The sequence below is a fragment of the Prionailurus viverrinus genome, chromosome F1 (assembly GCF_022837055.1).
Source record: "Prionailurus viverrinus isolate Anna chromosome F1, UM_Priviv_1.0, whole genome shotgun sequence".
Taxonomy (NCBI): Eukaryota; Metazoa; Chordata; class Mammalia; order Carnivora; family Felidae; genus Prionailurus; species Prionailurus viverrinus.
In genome coordinates this window covers 27,965,892-27,979,578 of record NC_062577.1, presented here as the reverse complement: position 1 = coordinate 27,979,578, position 13,687 = coordinate 27,965,892, and the positions used below count along the sequence as shown (strand labels likewise).

Here is a 13,687-nt window from a genome sequence, read left to right as displayed (position 1 = left end):
AAATAGTATTTTTTGTTACTGTTATTCTGAAATATCTTAAGAACAAAGAAGTGAGCATGTTCTTTCATCGTATTTGTTCTGATGGTAGGATTCAGTGTAATTGAACCTTTTAATACATAAACCTTTATTTTTGGTTGTGTTCCATTCTGAAAAATATTTTAATTCATTTCTGCTTGTCCAAGTTTAGTGGAATGGAAATGCATAGATCAATAGAAGTACAACAAAGATGTGCTTTAATCTTTTTGGAAGTTGATACACTCATTGCTTGTATTTTAGTCTAGCTTAATAGGGAGGTTGGATGAATCATTGATTACACTTAGGATTGAAGCTCCCAAATTCATATGTATTTGTTTTAGCTACTAGATAATTTTTTTAGGATGTCATTAAAAAGTAGCGAGTTTTCTATGAAAATTTCTCAACAACGGGGCGCCTGGGTGGCGCAGTCGGTTGAGCGTCCGACTTCAGCCAGGTCACGATCTCGCGGTCCGTGAGTTCGAGCCCCGCGTCAGGCTCTGGGCTGATGGCTCAGAGCCTGGAGCTTGCTTCCGATTCTGTGTCTCCCTCTCTCTCTGCCCCTCCCCCGTTCATGCTCTCTCTCTGTCCCAAAAATAAATAAAAGTTGAAAAAAAAATTTTTTTAATTTCTCAACAAGTACATAGTGCATTTAAAGATAATATCAGGTAGTCTTGTGGGTTAAAATACAGTATGATTTTTTTGTACATTTCCTGGATTTTTCTATAGATGTTCACAAAATTATTAATACTCATAGGCACTGGGATTAACTTTTTTGTGTAAAGCTTAAACATATTGGACTTTAATCATAAGTACCATTGTATTCTTAGTTTCTTATTTAGACAAGAAGGAATAATGGATATTTAACTATTATTTTAACCTGTTTGGCCAGTAGATTTTTCCCAAGACTGAATAACCTAGATTTTTTCAGGCCAGAAAATTTGCTTTACGGGTAGGGGCTCTTGGAAGTTTGTTTCCAGATAATATTATTCTTAGATAAGCTAGCACATCATTTTAGATTTTTTGGGGAGAATTGAGTTTAATTGAATTGTTGCATATGACACACGAACTAATAGAAACATAGATTTAGCATAACGTGTATTAGGTTTGGTTTCTTATGACGAAACTTAAAACCAGATAGAGGTCAATTTCTTTCTCATGGTATGAGATCCAAAGGTAGCTTTAGGCAGGGCAGCTCTACAGTAATCAAGAATCCAAGTTCCTGCCTTGTTGCTCTGTCATTTTTAACCTCCCATGTCGTAGTCCTTCCTAGAAAGGGACAAGGAAAAAGAAGAAAAGGCTATCTCTTAAAGAGATTTTCAGGACGCCACAATATAACTTTTTTGTCAGTTATTGGCCAGAACTCAGTCCATGTCCACATATAACTGCTGCAAGGCAAGCTGGCAGTGTAGTGGTTTCTTGACGGGGGTGGGGGTTGCCATGTCCGCTGTTAGAAATTGGGGATTATTTTACTAAGGAAGAAGGTACGAACAGATACTGGGCTGGCAACTGGCAGCCTGTTGTATAGTATAAATAAAGCAGCGTTTTGAATGTTAGAGATCCTCTAATTGACTGCCGCTTGCCGGTTAACCTTTACTGGGCTCTGGGCTCTTTGATGATGCTGATAAAAGTTAGGGACTCATTCCCTAGGAAGATGTAGCTGTGGACACATGTGTGGAATTTTGTAGGATTGCTGTCTTTGGAACTCATCCATTAAGGCAAGCAGTTTATTTATGGATCACTGTTAAGATTTTTTATTAATGAAAAATGACTGTCTTCTAGGAAAGAATGTTCTACTGTTAAAAGACCGTTCTTTCTCACTGACATAGTCAAGTATGAGTTAATTAGCAGGCTCTGTATGCTAGACATTGTGATGATACTTCAACATTCAGAGGCATCGTGATTAATTTCTTAAGTGCTAGTTATGTGCCTGTCGTGGGACTGGAAGTCTTAAGTACATTGTTTATTTTCTCCATTTTACAAATGAAGAAATTATCTAAGATTTTATAGCTAGTGGGTGAGAGAGCTGGAATTTACACCCAGGTCTAACTCTAAAACCATTTCTGTTAGTTTTCATGAAGTAGACACTTCCCCATAAGCATGAGACGCATTGAGCTGAGGGTATTTAGCGGTTCAGTGTCAAATTCTTGTCTTGGTTTACATAATGAGGAATCTCTTTGTGCCTCAGTTTTCTGTTAACGTTTTGCAGAGCCACTTAAAATGTGATGGTGCTCCTCTTTTTATTTTGTATTTTTTAAGCCTGAATTGCAATCAGTATGATACGTGAGCTGTGACAAATGTCAACTGGTAATCTGATCTAAGAGTAGTACAAAATGATCATATTTTAAAATGTCTTATCAGCATTCAAATTGCATATAGCATTGAAAAAAATTCTATGAAAACCACCTCTCGATCACCTTGTAAATCAGAGCTCACTGGTGCTGTGAGTACTGTCTTTCTTTCCATAAGCCTGCTGTCACGCGCACATGGAGTTTGGCTTAAAAGCTTTTTGCTTCAAGCTGAGGGTTTTGACCCCACTGATATACAGATGTTCTCATAATTTCCTCTCTTCGGCTCCTTTATAAATCAAAAAGAGTGGGAAAAGGGAAAATTATATGAGTAATTACAGTATGAAATTACTGTGGAAAACCATTTCATTTCTTTATAATTCTCTTTTCAACTTGAGTTTCAAATCACCAGCTTCTTAAACGTTAGGTTTCTTACATTGACAGGCCTTCGACTATGGCTGCACCACTGATTTATCAGTTGACACTTCTGCCTTTTGTTTTATGAGAAACATTATTTTCTTTCTTAGTGAGAGTACCTCTGACTCTGTGCAGACTTGACTTTAGAAGACTGTGTAGTAAGGCAGTGATAGGCCTGTCACTTCTTTCTGATCTGTGAACGTAAACTTTCACTAACTGGCGTTTGATCTTTCCTTCCTTAAGTCTTGATTCTTATTTCATTCTAGGACGATTTGATGAAACTGTCATCGAAGAGAGAAGACAGTGTGCAGAAGATTTGCTACAGTTCTCTGCCAATATCCCCGCTCTTTATAACAGTAAACAGCTTGAAGATTTTTTCAAGGTTTGACAGTCTTCCTGAAACATTTTGTACTTTATTAAATATTTCTGTTTTCTAATTTGTCGTAAGGCAGGATGCAAGTTTTTTTTTTTTTTTTTTTTTTTTTACAAAACGTCACTTACTGTTGGATTTCATTACTCACTGAAATAAGTAGAAGTTAGTAGCTAAACAACAATGTCTTTGGCATATCTTCTGATTTTAGTGTAGAAATGGATAAGATTTTTGATTCATAGGTTTTAAAAAATTGGTGCAGAGGGCTTAGAGATTATCTCATTCACTCTATCATAATTGAAATACATTAAAAAAATTTAAGTATCATGAAATTTCAGTTGCTGCCTTCACTTTTTGAGGTGTCTTTCAGTGGTAGACTCTTTGGGATAGAAACCACTGTAAGTTGATACTCAATTTGTTATAATTGTACTACTTTGTATTAGAGATAGACCAAAAATGGTCACTATACAATTTTAGAGAAGTAGGTTAGTACAAATTATATTACCAGAATCATTGGATATGAGTATTTTCAGTTTCTTGACATGTAAGGTTTTCATTCTGAGTTCTTTATCATTTTAATTAAAAAAATTTTTAATGTCTATTTATTTTTGAGAGAGAGAGAGAGAGAGAGAGAGAGAGAGAAAGCCGGGGAGGTGCACAGAGAGAGGGAGACACACAGAGTCAGAAGCAGGCTTCAGGTTCCAAGCTAACAGCACAGAGCCTGATGCAGGGCATGAACCCACAAACTGTGAGGTCATGACCTGAGCCAAAGTCTGACCCTCAACTGACTGAGCCACCCAGGTGCCCCATGAGTTCTTTATAATTTTATATAATTTTACAGTTTTCTGATTTATTCTGCATTGAACCTGTGCAAGTCGTCAGTTGGTATCAATGTCTTTAATGACCACAGTTTTCCTATTGCCTTTAGACTTCTAGAAAAAAGCTAGGTGATTGTGCCATACTTGTTTTTTTCCTTCTTTGTGTAAATGTAATTTATTTGTATAAATGCAATTTGTTAGAACATACAGCCAGTGAGGTATATGAGTAGTGGGAGTTTTAAATTTCCTGATGGCAGTGGATCTACCAAAGGAAAATATTTTTTATGAAGAATATTTTATGAAAATAAAATATGAAAATATTTTAATTTACTAAAGAGAGTTGATGTTTTGAAAAATATTATAGACTTATGACTTTACAGTAATAGAAGTAGTAATAGGAAAGTTTATAGTAACAAGATTTCTAGTGATTGACTTCGTCGCTTAATTTTTCATTACTGTGTGAACTAGGCCAAGATGATGAATGTGGCTTTGTTTATGGTATACTGCAGATCTTTAGGCTAGAAGGCCAAATCAAATTGGTACAGTATTTGCCCTTTGTTCTTGGTTACAACCGTATCTATGTGGCAAGGAGTCTATGCTTATAGAAAAAGGCAGCTTTATTAAGCAAGAAGGATATGACTTTATAGAAATTGTGAAAAGCAGTCATGCAAATTATCACATGCCAAGGGCTAAAAAAAATCAGTCTAGGAAAATAGGAGATCTTAGACCTTGAAGAATTTAAATAAAAGTTACCTGTTCATTCTGTTTCCTTTGGATCTGGCAGTTCCTGATTATAACTGCTGCTGGATGATACTTTTTAGGCTTTGTGCAGTGAGAGACAGAAGAAGAGAAAAGAATACATTGGGCACTTCAAGGGAGGTCAAGCTAGTTTTAGAAAATGTATTAGAAATACTTTAGGTAGTCTGCTGGGCAAGAGAGGGATACTGATTGGGTATTATCACAGCAGTAGTAGTCAGTCTCTAAATAAACAATGAAAAAGCTTAACCATATTAACTTAAACAAGAAAGGGGTGTCTGTCTCTTACAACGGGAAGTTGAGTGAGGAAGATAGGATGTCGCTGGCACAGAGCTCAATAATGTCCTCCAGAGCCTTAGGTGTAGCTTCCTTGTTTGGGGCGTGAAAGGAAAAGGGCCAATAAATGAATGCATGCCAGTTTTTAAAAGCTTTCCTAGACATTCTGCCTAGAGGTAGTCCTTCTTACATCCAGTAGGCCAGAACTGGGTTACAGGACTGTCCGTAGCTTCAGAAAAGTCTGGGTGTGTGACTCTTTTGGCTTTCTAGTTCTGATTGTGGATGAAGGTATGAACGGGAGGTTTTTGGGTAGTCAGGTCACAGGGTGTGCTACAATAACGTGTAGGTTTTTTGTTTGTTTGTTTGTGTGTTTGTTTGTGGAAACATTGATGGTATTTACCACATTGCAAATGACCACATAGTCAAATGATTTGATTTGTTTTTTTTTAACATACACAGGAGTAGAAGGAGTGCTACAAAGTGCTAGAATGAGCCTCTGTTACTCATTACTCATTTTAAAAAATTACCAGTTTATTGCCAAATGTTTTTCATCTATACCTTTCCATGTGTATTCTTTGCTGTTTATGTAGATGTATGTATGTTTGTATGTATATATGCATTTACAGTTTTATTGACATACTTTAAAATTTACCAATTGTAAGTGTACCATTATTCAGTGACTTTCAGTACATTTATAGAGTTGTGCAACTGTCACATTTCTGCCACCTAAGCAAGTTTCTCTGTACCCCTTTACTGGCAGTCTCCTTTTCCAACCCCGTCCCTAGGTAACTACTTACCTGTTTTCTGACTATAGATTTACCTTTTCAGGACATTTCAATTAGACAGAATCACACAGTATGTGGTCTTTTGTTCTGGTTTCTTTCACTTAATGTTCTCACATAATGTTTTGAGTTTTATCCACATTCTATCACGTATCAGTCTTCTGTTCCTTTATGTCGCTGGAAAGTATTCTGTTATATAGATCATACTATGTTTTGTTTATCCATTGGCAAATTGACAGACATTTGGTTTGTTTTCAGTTTTTTGGGCCTTTGTCTAGTATTGCTGCCAACAAATCTGTGTGTAGATATATGTTTTCATGTCTCTTGGGTAGATTCTGAAGAGTGGAATTGCTGGGTCTTATGGTAAGTTTATGTTTTTAAGAAACTGCCAAACTGTTCTCCAGAGTGACCATACTGTTTTAGATTCCCCAGCAATGTATGAAGGCTCTGGTTCTTACTCAATTTCACCAACACTTAGTGTTGTATGATTTTTAAATTTATAGTTTTTCTAGTATGTATATCGTGGTATTTCACTGTAGTATTATTTCCATTTCCTAATGGCTAATGATGATGAGCTTGTTTTCAAGCTCAAGTTTATTTCTTCAAGTTTATTCAAGTTTATTTCTTGACTTTTGACGTCTTCTATTGATCTGCGTGCCTGTTTTTATAACAGTACTGTATTGTCTTGATAGTTTTATAACAAGTTTTGAAATTGGATAGTGTAAGTTGTTTCATTTTATTCATACTTTTTCAGAATTGTTACAGTGATTTTGAATCCTTTGAATTTCCATAAAAATTTTAGCATCAGCTTGTCCATAACAACAAGAAATTCTGATGGAATTTTGGTTGGAATTGTATCAGGTCTATAGTTTGGGGAAAATTATTATTTTAACAACATTGTCTTCCAACCCATGAACATGAAATGACTCCATTAATTTAGGCGTTCTTTAATTAGTCTCAGCAGTGTTTTACAGTTTTCAGTGTGTAAGTCTGGCCCTTCTTTGGTTAAAATTACTCTAAGCATTTTATGCTGTCGTGAGTGGTTTACAGGTTTAATCCATGTTGCAGCATGTATCAATACGCCATTCCTTTTTGGTGCCTATATAGTATTCCTTTGTATGGCTAGTGGATATGCTACATTTTGTTTTTCCATTCATCAATTGATGCACATTTGGGTTGTCTCTCCCTTTTGGTTATTATGAATGATGTTGTTAATGACCATTGGCATATAAGTTTTTTGTGTGGACATACCTTTTCATTTCTCTTAGGTATATACATAGTATTGGAATTGATCTGGGAGGATTTCAAATTTTAATTCAGTTTATTTACTTGTTATAAGTCTATCATGATATTCTATTTCTACTTGAATCAACTTTGGTAACTTGTCCCTTCCCAGGAATTTTTCATCTAAATTGTGTAATTTGTTGGCATAAATTGTTCATAGTATTCCCCCAGAACGCCTTTGATTTCTATGGGTATGTTAGTGATGTCCCTCTTTCATTCATGATTTTGGTAATTTGTATCTGGTGTATTTTTTTCTTGGTCAGTCTACCTAAAAGTTTGATATTTTTGTTGATTTTTTTCAAAAGACCAACTTGGTTTCATTACTTTCTCTCTATTTTCTCTATTTTATTTTGATTTCTGCTCTAAACTTTATTTCTTTCCTTTTGCTTGCTTTGGATTTACTTTGTTCTTTATCTAATTCTTTAGTTCCTTAAAGTGGAAGTTTAGATTACTGATTTGAGATGGTTATTCTTATCTAACATGGGTGTTTACAACTATAAATTTTTCTTTTAGCATAGCCTTTTACACTTTGTTTTTATTTTTATTCAGTTTAATGCATTTTCTGCTTTCGTGATTTTTTTCTGTAGACTCTTTGGTTATTTAGAAAAGTGTTCTTTAATTTCCAAGTATTTGTTAATTTTTAAAGTTTCTTTTATTGTTGAATTCTAATTTTGTTTTCTTGTGGTCGTGGTCAGAACACATGTATGATTTCAGTTCTTTTAAATATATTGAGACTTGATTTATTTCTTAGCATATGAACTATCCTGGAGAATGTTGCATGTGTGCTTGGAAGGAGTGTATATTCTGTTGTCAGGTGGAATTTTATGTAAATTTTAGTTAGTTCAAGTTAGTTGTTAGTGATCTTTAAGTCTTCTGTATCTGCTAGTTTTCTGTCTAGTTCTGTCAATTATTAAGAGTAAGATATTGAAACCTCCAGTTAATTGTTGAAGTTTCTTTCTTTTTCCTTTTTCTTTTTTTTAATGTTTATTTATTTTTTGAGAGAGAGAGAGTCGGTTAAACGTCCAGCTTCGGCTCAGGTCATGATCTCCCGGTGAGTTCGAGCCCTGTTTCAGTCTCTGTGCTAACAGCTCAGATCCTGGAGCCTGCTTCAGATTCTGTGTCTCCCTCTCTCTCTCTGCCTCTCTCCCACTCACGCCTCTGTCTCTTTCTCTCTCAAAAGGAAATAAACATTAAAAAAATTTAATTGGCAGTGCGTAACTGCTGATATCTCTTCTCAATTTTAAATTTTTATTGTATTTTTAAACCTCGCTAACTAGGGGTTAGTCCTATAGCAGCATAGCTTAGTGGTCAGCCAGTGATTGGTCTTTGTATTTAAACACTTTGTTCCAGTATATGCTTCTTCCATATGCTGATGTTTCTTGATATATTTTCAGAATTCAAGCAGTTTTTAAGTTTGCCCTGGATTTTGCTTATCTTTGAGATCTCTTGCATTTCCTCTGTGTGTGTGCGCACCATTGTGGTTTGTTGGGGGTTTGTAGATAGCTTGATTCTTCTCTAGTCTCTCCTGTGTGGGTGAGTAGAGAGCTTGTTAAGAACCCGTATGGTTGTGTACTTTCTGTAGCTCCCTGTGAAATGTCTGGCTAATACGCTGGTCCTTTGCTTGCTGGAACCTCATGCTTGCTGAGCCACTGTGCATTGGTGCTGGGATCGCTACTATTACTGATAATACTGTTTGGGGTGGACGACTTCTGTGCTTCAGTCCAAATCATGCTTGCCTCCTCTGCAAGTGAATCTGCTGAATTTCAAGGCTTGTCTTGCCCTTGTATAATTACCATGGGAACCCAGCTGGGACAGAAGGTGGGAGCAACCCCAGGCAAGAATACCACAGGCTCCCACAGTTCTTACCTGTGATTTTGTGTTTTTTTATGGGTAACCACTTCTTCATTCGTTATATGTTTTTGGTCAATTTCCAGAGCACTCAGATGGTCGTTTTGACATTTTTCTCCAGTTGTATCATTGTCTTTTGGGGAGAGCATTTGCTGATCTGCTTATTCTATTATACCTGGACTCCTTCACCCCTAGGTTGACATTTCATTAACAAAAAACTTTGAGATGCTGTGTAATAAATTTCTTTCTACTGCATAGTAAAGAACGCCTAGTGGTTAATGTTTTTGATCGAGAGATTAAAATAGCAATTAATCTAGAGATTTAATGTAGAGATTAAAATACAATTGTGGTGTATTTCTCCACTACTTACCTTGAATTCCTATGGAAAGTTTTTTATTATTTTGTTTAATTAAAGATTTATTCTGTATTTGTTGTTTATTAAATGAAGTAAATAAAATTTCTTGAAGATTATGAGCTAAAATAGCTTTTTGTATTCTTTAGTATTGTGTTTTTATTTTATCTTGTGAACAGATCTATATCAGCTAATATTAACAAATAAAAAATGAGTGCTTATGTTGTTCTAGACACTTTACATGTATAAAGTCTTTTAGTCCTGACAACATATTAAGTTATAAATAATAATCCCATTTTATAGACAGGTAACAAAGTCCATATCTCTGATAGTAGAAGAGGTAGTTAATGGTTGAAAGGCACTTTCTGTAAACTGAGATTATAAATAAAATCAGCTTTGTCTGGTAAAATTCTCAGAATATTTGCAGATTTGCTTCAGATTTGGTTTATGGCTTAGTCTAAAATAGAGACTCTTCTTTTTTGGAGAAAAATTCAGATACAAACTGTGATTTGAATATTTTAATTCACAAATAGAATAAAGTGTATAAATTCTTGCGTCTAAAGGGAATAATTGTTTTTAAAGTTTCAGTTCATTTAACACTCTGGGAAGTAAAATTTGGTAATTTTAGAGGAACCATTTCAAATTTCTCTTTCTTAAAGATAAGCTGGTAGGGAGACTTTTGATTATAACTAAAGATAGTTAAGTTCTTTGTGCTGAAGGAGAGAGGAAAAAGAGGTCTTGTATTTTTCGTGAGTTTTACTATCCTGGTAGTAGTGTTTGGGGACATAGAACTGTTGGTGGAAGGTAGAATGAAAGATGTTACGGAGCAAAAGAGCTATTATTTTAGTTATAATTATTTAAGGATTTTAAGTCCTTATACTCATGATTGAAACAGTCGTAAAACCACAGCACAAAACATACCAGCACCACTTTCTTTTTTTTTTTTTTTTTTTATTAAAAAAAATTTTTTTTTTTCAACGTTTATTTATTTTTGGGACAGAGAGAGACAGAGCATGAACGGGGGAGGGGCAGAGAGAGAGGGAGACACAGAATCGGAAACAGTCTCCAGGCTCTGAGCCATCAGCCCAGAGCCCGACGTGGGGCTCGAACTCACAGACCGCAAGATCGTGACCTGGCTGAAGTCGGACGCTTAACCGACTGCGCCACCCAGGCGCCCCCCAGCACCACTTTCTTGATAAGTAGCATTTTCTAGTTGCACACGGTGTGAGAGAAAACAGTTTTTTTTTTTTTTTTTTTTTTTCAACGTTTTTTATTTATTTTTGGGACAGAGAGAGACAGAGCATGAACGGGGGAGGGCCAGAGAGAGAGGGAAACACAGAATCGGAAACAGGCTCCAGGCTCCGAGCCATCAGCCCAGAGCCTGACGCGGGGCTCGAACTCACGGACCGTGAGATAGTGACCTGGCTGAAGTCGGACGCTTAACCGACTGCGCCACCCAGGCGCCCCGAAAACAGTTTTTTGAAGGTTGAATTTGCAAACCTAGATACAGAATTGAAATAATGGTCACATAAGGAATCAAAATAGTTTTTATATTTTATTAAAATATAGTTATTTTATAGTTATTAAAAATGTGTTGCTTTGGGGCACCTGGGTAGCTTAGTCAATTAAGTGTCCGACTTTGGCTCAAGTCATGATCTCATGGTTCGTGGTTCGAGCCCCGTGTCAGGCTCTGTGCTGACAGCTCAGAGCCTAGAGCTTGCTTCAGATTCTGTGTCTCTCTCTCTCTCTCTGCCCCTCCCCCATTCATGCTCTCTCTCTGTCTCTCAAAAATAATAAATAAACGTTTAAAAAATGTGTTGCTTTAATACAAATATCTTAGGTTTGTTTAGTTTTATATTATGTCTAAATAGGTTTCAAATTTAGGGTGCTTCTGGAATCACTGAGGTGCTATGTGATATATGTTAGTTTTTAATTTGATAAAATTAAATGACTTCTAATAGAGTCCCATCATTTATCACTAAATAGAATGACCAGACACTAAGAATGTTGAGTAATAGTCTGTAGCTGGTGTGTGTGTGTCTCTGTGTGTTTTCTGCATTTTTTAAATGAGTACTTAATTTTTTTATTTTTTTAATTTTTTTTCCCAAAGTTTATTTATTTTTGGGACAGAGAGAGACAGAGCATGAACGGGGGAGGGGCAGAGAGAGAGGGAGACACAGAATCGGAAACAGGCTCCAGGCTCTGAGCCATCAGCCCAGAGCCTGACGCGGGGCTCGAACTCCCGGACCGTGAGATCGTGACCTGGCTGAAGTTGGACGCTTAACCGACTGCGCCACCCAGGCGCCCCTTAAATGAGTACTTTAGATAGGTTTTTATACATGTGCTTTTATAAAAAGGCACATGATATAAACATGATAATATTCCTTTTGAATTCACATTGGTTAATGCTAGATTTTAATAATAGATTATTTTTTAGAGTAGTTTAATTTACAGAAAAATTGTGAGGAAAATATAGTGCTTTTCTGTATACCCCTTTCCCTTTCACAGAGATTCCCCTGTTATTAACATCTTGCATTGGTGTGGTACATTTTTTACAGTTGATGAATCAATATTGATATTTCTATTGATTTTTTAAAAGCAAATGTAATCTGGTTTAACAGATGAATGGTTTCTGTAATCCTTATACGTACTCAGTTGAGATAACTATTGTTAATTTATTACTCATTTAAAAATAAAACCCTTACTGACAATGATACACAATTATTCTTCTCTTTTTAGGGTGGAATAGTTAATGATGGTTCTGAATTGATTGGACCTGCGGAAGCTTATTCGGATTCCCTTGTTGATAGCTTTCCGGAGTGTAGTACTGAAGGTAGGATATTTTAATTTTTTTTCATTGCAGTGGTTTTGATTGGAGAAGACTATAAATCGTATTTGAATTGCAAAAGAATAGATGGCTGTAGGAATTTGAGAGTATTTTATCAATTCTAAGATGCTTTTTGTTCTTCACGTTTTAGTAGTATCACCTAGTATCACTTGGTGCGTGATATTGGGTTGATGATACCTTCTTACATTTAATTGACAGCTTTTTTCTTTCTTAGTGATATATAAAATAATGATTTGTCCTACATCTAATGGCATATTAGATTTGATGAAATATGGCATAATAAGTGTTCAGAATTTATATTGTCTGGTGTAAGAATACCTTGCTAAAGTTTATTTAGCAGCATCTGACTTTTAGACAATTAATTTCAAAACTGGCTTTAAAAGTTTAGTCATGTTCCTAGAAAGAGTAAACCTAAGGCAGTTCTAGTGTTTTTAGTATGTTTTATAATAACATAAGTCTAAACCAAAGCAGTTTTTTAAATTCTAATCACTTTAATTCAAGAATGCATAATCTCTTGTTTTATTCCTTTGTTAAGCCATCCTTGAATTTTTATGAAGATTTAAAATACATACATTTTGGTCTTTAGATTTCCTTAGCTGGTTTTCATCCAGGGAAGATTTTGGAATGAAAAAACAACAAAAAAAAAAAAGATTTGGGGATAGGGAGGGAGAGTCTTTAAAAATAGGTAATTAGATTTGTTTGAAGTGGCTTAGGTTTGGTTTCTATAAAAGTAAAATCATAGACTAGCTATTTCTTGATCGCTTTCATGAATAACAGTTTATGGCTGAGGAGGATGCTTTACGACTCTAATATGGGAGGTAGCCGTAATCTCATTGTAGTGATGTTTTTGTGGGGATATGTACTGATGTCATACATCAACAGACACACTGATACAGATTTCTTGCTGTACATTGGCATCTTAATTTGGGAGGAACAGCAAATTCCCATTCGTTGTGTAGGCTGAATCTTTTGGTGCTACCACACTGAGAAGTGATGAGCTCTTCTTGTTTTTCACGATGGCTCCCATTGACTTAAAAGCAAAGTCTGTTCATCTACACCTAGTGTTCTGTGTTTTGTATGGGCACCTTAGGCCCAGCGGTTTCCATTAGATCCTCAATACTTTTTTTTTTTTAAAAATTTTTTTTTTTTCAACGTTTATTTATTTTTGGGACAGAGAGAGACAGAGCATGAACAGGGGAGGGGCAGAGAGAGAGGGAGACACAGAATCGGAAACAGGCTCCAGGCTCTGAGCTGTCAGCACAGAGCCCGACGCGGGGCTCGAACTCACCGCGAGATCGTGACCTGGCTGAAGTTGGACGCTCAACTGACTGCGCCACCCAGGCGCCCCAGATCCTCAATACTTTTGACTCCATACTAAATCATAAATCAGCCAAGGTTGTAGAAAAACATTGCTTACAGTAATTTGTTCACATGTATTTATTTACATTGTACATATTTATAATCCATTATGTTTTTCGGAAAAAACAAATACCTTTTTCCTGTGAGCTGTTTTGATCTGTGATCCTTGCTAGGCTTTGGAAAACCTACTTTCTGCTGGGGATCCCAATGTGATTGTTTCTAGAGCTAGTTTCTTGGAAGGTAACTTATTCGGGATAACCAGATCGGGCTGTTGCCT

General features: G+C 35.9%; 1 protein-coding gene across 7 annotated transcripts in view; it reads left to right on the top strand.

Moving 5' to 3' along the window:
• RPS6KC1 (ribosomal protein S6 kinase C1) overlaps positions 1 to 13,687 on the top strand; it is a 380,719-nt gene that overhangs the window by 31,300 nt on the left and 335,732 nt on the right. For all 7 annotated transcript variants that reach the window (XM_047840895.1, XM_047840893.1, XM_047840894.1 and 4 more), the window contains exons 4-5: positions 2,984 to 3,099; positions 11,943 to 12,036. In XM_047840895.1, the coding sequence (XP_047696851.1) occupies positions 2,984 to 3,099; positions 11,943 to 12,036 (210 nt within the window). The remainder of the gene's footprint in view (positions 1 to 2,983; positions 3,100 to 11,942; positions 12,037 to 13,687) is intronic.